Raw genomic sequence first — 7,500 nt, forward strand, 5'->3', positions numbered from 1 at the left:
AGTAAAAAATAAATGTAGTTCCAGATGAGATGATATTCCAGGGTATTTTTGAAAGACAATAGGACATTCTCTCCATTCTTACACTTTTGTTTAACCCATTACTGTTTTGTTTTGTATTTGAGAAATGGAAACTAGCTACTGTAGTAATGGGAGTTCAGGTTATAAAATTAGTAGTTATAGGCCTATTCATTTAACATATCTAATTAGCATCATTTTTGAAAGAGTTTTAATAGCTGTTCTTAAGGAAGATGTTAAATTTGGGTCATTTAATGATCTATTTTGGCATGGCTTCATCAAAAAAGGTCCACCTTCTCTACTTTGTTATTTTTATGATTCATTTAGTAGAGCTGTGAATCTTGGAATTGTGCGTGGGTGTTCTCTATCTCAACCTCTCAAAAGCCGTTAACTGTATTCATCACCAAATGATCATTACATTTATGGAAACCACTTTCGGTGAATCCATACATAGTGAATTGTGTAGGCAGCTAGCTTGGTAGTAGACAACAAAGAGTGATGATCAATAGTAACTGTTCACACTAGATGGAATGAATAGTAGGAGTACCACAGGATAAGTCTTAAGTCTTGTCCTCTTTGATATATTTTTGTTTCATTAATTCTCCTAAGTCATACTACCTGGCAAGAATGCAGATGAACCAACCACAGTCCAAAAGAAAAATTCACAAACAGCGTAAACAACAGAAATTCCTGTGGTGTAAGACAAATGGCTGGAGGTGGTAATTGTTCTGTAACCATGTTCAAGTAAGTTCTTAAAGGATTGATCTTTCAGATGCACAGTGCATGGCTTGTCCTCCAATTTCTCAACTGATAAGGCATCGGACTTAACATACTCCAATAACAGTGAAGACATTCAGCTTTAGCTTTACAGTCCACCGAAAATGTTGTAATAAACAATTTAGACTTATTATGAGATTGATTATTGGTATTAGATGGTAAAATCCTCGTTTTTGGCATCAACTTGTTTCTTTAAATAGGACTAAAAACTCCACTGAGTCTTTTGCTAATTACTTTTTTTGGACTTCCTGACACATAACCAAAGGATAACCTCTTTGACTAAACATATCCATCACTACTTTACACTCAGTCAAAAACACAGCATATTCAGAAATTATCCATGCCCACTGTACCATCTTCTTGTTGACGACAGCCTTTTTCTGGTGGCATGGATGCCAGCTGTTATAATGCAAATAACATTGGAAAAAGTACTTTTCCTAAAAATATTGGAGGTAAAACAAGCCTCACATAAATTCTTTGTGATCTGTATGTCCAAATAAGAAATATGATCAAATTCAAACTTACACCTAAATTTCAAGAACTCAGTGGTATTGTTTAAGTAACTTAAAAACTCCTGTAATTTAACCTGGGAATCATTCCACAAAATAAAAATGTCATCAAGGTAACGGGTGTACATTAACCAAGAATCCTTGTATATACGGTTAAACACAAACTGCTGCTCCCAGTAAGCCATAATCAAATTAGCAAAAGCAGGGGTGCATGCTGCCCCCATAAGACCCCCCTTGACTTGCTGGTAATATTTATTGTCAAAAAATCAAAAATTATTTTTGAGTTCTATGTCCATGAGGGCCACTACCATGTTGACCTTGTCTTGGCCCAAATCATCAATTAACATCAGTTGTTCATCCAACCATTGAAGTCACAAGGCATATGGAATCACAGAAAAAAAAATAACATTACTATAGTATACAATTGTCTGAGGGATAATGGTTAAATAGCAAGTCCGGGAAGTGCGGGGTTACATTTTTTTGTTAAATCATATGATACATTGAAGATTTGTCTTTGTTTTCCAAACACAAGGTACAGGCTTCCATCCTGAATTAGTTCCACTACCTTTGTGTAGTGTGCATATTCGCCCCATGACTCTGTGGGAGTTCTCCAAAATATGGTGGTTATTACCAGTCAAAGTCACTCAGAAAAATTGAATGGAGTCTTGAGTAACAGCACATACTCTAGGTGTGATGCCTGTTAGTGGAAATATTTTGTAAACCAACTGCTTTAGACACCAACTATAGTCTATGGTTCCTTTAGATAGAACACAGAATATAGACTGTGGATCATGCCAGGGCTAGCCAGTCTACAGTGCAAAAATTGGCTGTAGGTGATTTGGTCACATTGGATATTTGCTGATAATAAGTGGGCTGAGGATGCGGGCTACTCCAACCTACTCCAGGGACCCATGCTAGCAATGGGAGAGGTCTTTGTCCCTCTGTTGGCCAGTGTGTATCTACCATAAAGCCCATCAGCCCTGGCTTAGTAAACTACTTGCTGGCCAGTGTCCAGCTGCCCAGCATAGTTATCCTGAGGTAACTGAGTGAAAGTGGGATGTAAAAACCAATCAACCTGATAAACATGAACTAAGAATTGCAACACTTAATATGTGTTCACTGGTAGGATGCAGCTTGAAAGTAGATGATATGATGGTAAGGAGGAGACTGGACATCATGTGTATCCAGGAGACAAGATGGAAGGCCAGTGCTGCAAAACCACCTGCCTCGGGATAAAGGGTCTACTACGTGGGGGGGGGGGGGCAGACTAGAAATGATGTGGGAATTGAGTTGAGAAAGACACAGTGAGGGATGCAATAAGAATAGAATTGGTGATAGACTAATGACAGTCAGGCTTCATGTTAAAGATAGGGCAGTATTTATAATCTCCGCCTAACACCACAGGGTTGTGTTGATGGGTAAAAGCATGCATTCAGTTGCAGGATCTACCAGATAAAGCAGGACAGCATTTGTCGGTGTTGATAACATGAGACCTAAATGCTCATACTGGGACAAGTAGAACTGGATACTAGGACTGCCTGGGTGCTCTTAGGTGGAGCTACAGGAGTAAAGGAAGATAAGCCATTCTAGACTGCTGTCTGGCAGATTGCTTGATGGTGGCCAAGATGGTGGCCAACACATAGTTCACCAAGAGAAGCAATCACAAGATCACACAGAAGAATAGTTAGCATGCAACCCAGGTAGACTTTCTCTTATTAAGGAAATGGCATTGAGTAGAATCAGAGATTGCAAAGTCATTCCCGGTGAAACTATTGGGCCACAGTACAAGTCTCTGATGGCCCCAATCAGCTGCAAGCAGTGGTCATAGAAGGCTGTATCATCAACAGAAACTAGACTGAAGCCCTGAAAGCAGACCAAAGTGAGGCCACAAGAATTTAAGGAAATACTCTGGGCTCTAGAAACTCGAGGAAGAGGAAATGGGTTGAGTCAAAGAAAAATGACAGTGTCTCAAAGCAGTATGTGTGAAGACTACAGAACAAATGTGCAGATGAGCAAGGTATGTAAGTAAGACACATAAGAAAAGCTGATGGTTGAATGCCAAAGTCCATAAAATTATCAAAAGGAAGGAGTGCAGGAAAAGTGGGAGATAGAAAAGCCAGACCATGGTACGAAGAAATTCTCTGTAGCTAACAAAGAGAATAATCGAGTAGTCAAAAAGGCAAAGGATACAGCATCAGAGCACTATACCATCTTCTGGCGAGTGACTTAGCAGATGGCAAAAAGCAAATCCGTCAGGTTGCAAGGCAAAGACAGAAAGACACAGAAGAAAGTCATCAGACACTGTTCATAAGGGATGCCAGCAATGACCTGCTCATCAGTTCACAAACTAGCAGAGGCAGATGGAAGGAGTACTTTCAGCAGCTTCTGTATGAAGAAAAACCCAGAGATGCTCTACTAGTCCATACACAATCTTCAGTGAAAGAGAAAGAACAGCCCATCCTAGAAGAGGTAAGAACAACACTAAGGAAATTGAAGCCAGGGAAAGCAACAGGGTCAGATAAGGCCATGGCAAACAGGATCAATCTGTTGGGTGAGTTAGGGGAGAAATGGCTCCTGACGATACTCGTAGCAGTATGGAGAAAAAGGTTGACGTCAGATGACTGGAGAATAAGTATTCTAGTGCTAGTGTACAAGAACAAAGAGGACATTCATGACTGTGGGCATATAGAGGAATCAAACTCCTCTCACACTACATGAAAGCACTGGACAGGGTGATCGACAGACAAATACATAGAGTAGTAGAAAGTAAGATGGGAAATGAGTAGTTTGGATTCATATCCGAATGTAGCACAACTGATCCCAATGTTTGCAGTGAGAGAGCTAGTAGAAAAGAAGCTAGAAATGAGGAAAGAGTCCAACTGGTCATTCCTAGACTTGTAGAAAGCATATGACAAGGTCCCTAGAAAGCTGGTTTAGGCAGTCCTGTATAGTTCAAAGTCTCAGAAACATTGATAGAGTTAGTGCTGGCTGTGTACAGGGACCCAGTGACACAGTGTGAGTAGTGTTCAGACTCATAGAAGGGTTCCTAGTGGGAGTGGGGGTTTATCAAGGTTCAGCTGTCAGCCCACTGCTGTTCATACTAGTGATGGACTATATTACTAGACAGGTTGTGAGGACAGAGCAGCAAAGCTGCTGTATGAAGATGATGTGGCATTGCAAGCAGACTCTGGCAGGAACTTCAGCAAATGTTAAGAGAATGCAATGCAAAACCAAAGGCACATGGAATGAAACTGAGTACAGAGAAGACTGTTGTGATGACAGCAAATGGGAGAAATCAAAAGAAGCTGAAAATGAGATAGAAGGGAAAATAGTGAAACAGTTTAATGGCTTCAAGTATCTGGGAGAGGCAGGTTGAGGAGATGGAAAGTCTGAATGAAGAGCTCAGAGCTAGAAATGGATGGGGGTTGCAGCTAACTTGCACAGAGTATCAGTGGTAGTGTGTGACAGAAGAACGCCAAAGAAACTGTAAAGTAAAATGCACAAAACAGTGGTATAACAAGTACTGTTGTATGGTACAGAAACGGAGGCATTGAAGGCAGAGCAGTTTAGGAAGCATGATGTGATGAAGATGAAATGCCTGAGATGAATGGTAGGGTGCTGACTGTAGAGACATATGAAGAAATGAGGACATCAGAGCAGAGGCCCAAATAGCTCTAACTGCATAGGTCAAAGCAGACAGATAACGGTGGTTGCCTAAAACCGATGATGATGATGTAGTGAAAAAGATTTGGGAGAGACAAGAAAAAAACATCTAGCAAAGAGATAGATAAGTTTTGTGGCAGAAGACCTGTGACAGTCATAATGATTGAAGAAGGTAGAACACTAACATTAAAGGTAAAGGGAGCAACAGTTGAATTGACTTGACACTTAGACCCCATGTAGAAAATGCGAAGAAAGGTGTTGATGATGATGATGAGTCTATATCATACAAAATTTAGAGAGCATAAAGATATAATTGTTAGAATTTGTAATAGTTAATGCTTAAAGCACAAATCCAATCAATTAAGAGTAAATCAGGAACTATCATGGGGTTTATTTTTAAGATTTTTGCCAAGTCTGCATATACCACTCAAGTCAAATTATTTATTTTATGTCAGACTAGTACTTGAATACTGTTATTAGTTTTGTATTTACAGCAGATATGATTTGTTGTCTTTGGAAAGTGCACAAAGAAAATGTACTAAGACTTACTGCCTGTAAGAACTTTTTTATACTGCTAGACTTGAGATTCTGGGTTTGAATTCAGTTACCTCAAGGTAGTCAACAGGCAAATTTTACTTTAGTTTTACAGCTGTTTCTGAGGAAGAATTTCAGGCATTAATGAATATGGACTTTCTTCCAACTAATATCATATCAAGGGGTGGACAGCCTACTTTCAGATTTGAGAGTTGCAGAGCTAAACTAAGAACCAAATTTACTTCATACTCAGTGGTGAGCTTATAGAATAAATGATTTCTAGACATAAGACAAAGGGAGATATTGGATTTTTTAAAATATCATTTGATATTTGTATGTACACTTTATCTTATTCACTGAACCCAAGGTGCCAATTTTGCCTATTTGATGTGCAATTTTTTTCCTAAAATACTAATGTTAATAAGTATTTTAAGTCACAAATTTACCTTTTTGTTGTATAAAGTGTTTTTCACTTAAGTAAACAAATGTGTGCACTTTTTATTTTATTTTTTCCTTTGTTGAGCAGGGTAGTTGCACTAGACTAATGACCTTTTTTAGGGGAGACCTGAGGTGGTATTTATACTCTATAGAAATTTTGGCCAGGGCATTGAGGAACTTCCCCTGCTTGTCATTGTTGTGTTGTAAAATACTGGCAACAACCCAAAACATTTTTTTGTTTTGTTTTTTATTTTTTGTTTTTTTATGAAAAGGACATTTGAAAAGTAACTGTGACAGAAGAAAATGTTATATTTGTGGGGAAATGGGATGCAAAAAATGTGAAATGAAATGTTATTTATGTAACAAAATTGGGCATTTATTAATGTATTGCAGAAATGAAAATAAGAGTAAAGAAAAAGAAAGTTGAAAATGAACAAAAGGAAATTTTAGAAGTAGTAGAAATAGAAGAAAAATTAGATGAGAAAAAAATTAAAGAGGACATAGAAGAAAGTTCTGAAACAGATATGAAGAAGACATAAATTGGGAGATGGTAAAAGAAAAATTATATTGGTAAAAGGGTAAAAAAAGAAAATTTAAATTATAAGTATAAATGAAAAAGAATATATACAACTAATGACTGAGGTTTGGTATGAGGGTGAAGGTGTTTGATTCAGCTTTGAGGGGGAAATTGGAGAGGCTTAGAATAGTCTGTTAAGAAAACTAGCCTAGTTATTAGCTGTTAACGTATGAAACCATGAATCTAAGGAAAATGGAACATGAAAATGTTAGAATGCTTTCTGTAAATGTGAACAGTATTATGAATATAGTAAGAAGAATAGGGATTATTAGAGTGGTGTAATACATGTGATGTAGATGTAATTATATTAGAAAATACAGGATAGTTAACAAATGGAGAAAGATTACAAACAGAGAAAGTATGGGGAGGAAAGATAATCTGGAATTTGGAAAATAAGATACATTCTGGAATAGCAATGTTCTGTAGAAATACAGCAAAGATATTAGATATGACTCACAAAATGGGAAGATTAATCAATGTAGATTTAAAATGGAAAGAACATGTACTTAAAATTATAACATTATATGCTTATACTAATTGTAAAGAAATAGGTTATTTCATCAGATTTTACACTATGTTGTGATAAATATGAGTATTATAATAACAGGAGACTAATTGTGATTTAAGAGGTAAGCGTAAAAAGAAAGGAAATTATATAAGAAAAATGTTAGAAGTTATAAGATGTGGTAAATAAAACTTTGGGGCAAAAATTCATGGACTTACTAAAGGGGCATTATAGAACTGAAATAGATTATTTTATAGTATGATATAGGAGAAGGGGAGGCAGTTGAAGCAGAATTTACTGATCATCTTGTAAAATGGGTAGAGATAAGGAAAAAAAAAGAATATTTAAAATAGGCAAAGAAATAAAAAGGATAAATTAGAAAGCATGGAATGAAGAAGGAAATAAATTAGTAATAGTTATGGAAAGAACTACAACTTTGAAAACTGAAATAAACAAGCTGGATAAACAGATTAAGCATAGTG

At 37.0% G+C, this 7,500-nt stretch overlaps 1 protein-coding gene across 1 annotated transcript in view; it reads left to right on the forward strand.

Annotated features, from left to right (window-relative positions):
• Nucleotides 1-7,500, forward strand: part of CACNA1F (calcium voltage-gated channel subunit alpha1 F) — a 4,101,209-nt gene that overhangs the window by 2,048,205 nt on the left and 2,045,504 nt on the right. Inside the window, 2 exon segments of the mRNA XM_044079296.1 lie at nucleotides 5,220-5,238; nucleotides 6,062-6,071. Coding sequence (XP_043935231.1) covers nucleotides 5,220-5,238; nucleotides 6,062-6,071 — 29 coding nt within the window.

This window comes from Protopterus annectens, chromosome 8.part0, assembly GCF_019279795.1.
Source record: "Protopterus annectens isolate FY-2018-M chromosome 8.part0, PAN1.0, whole genome shotgun sequence".
Taxonomy (NCBI): domain Eukaryota; kingdom Metazoa; phylum Chordata; order Ceratodontiformes; family Protopteridae; genus Protopterus; species Protopterus annectens.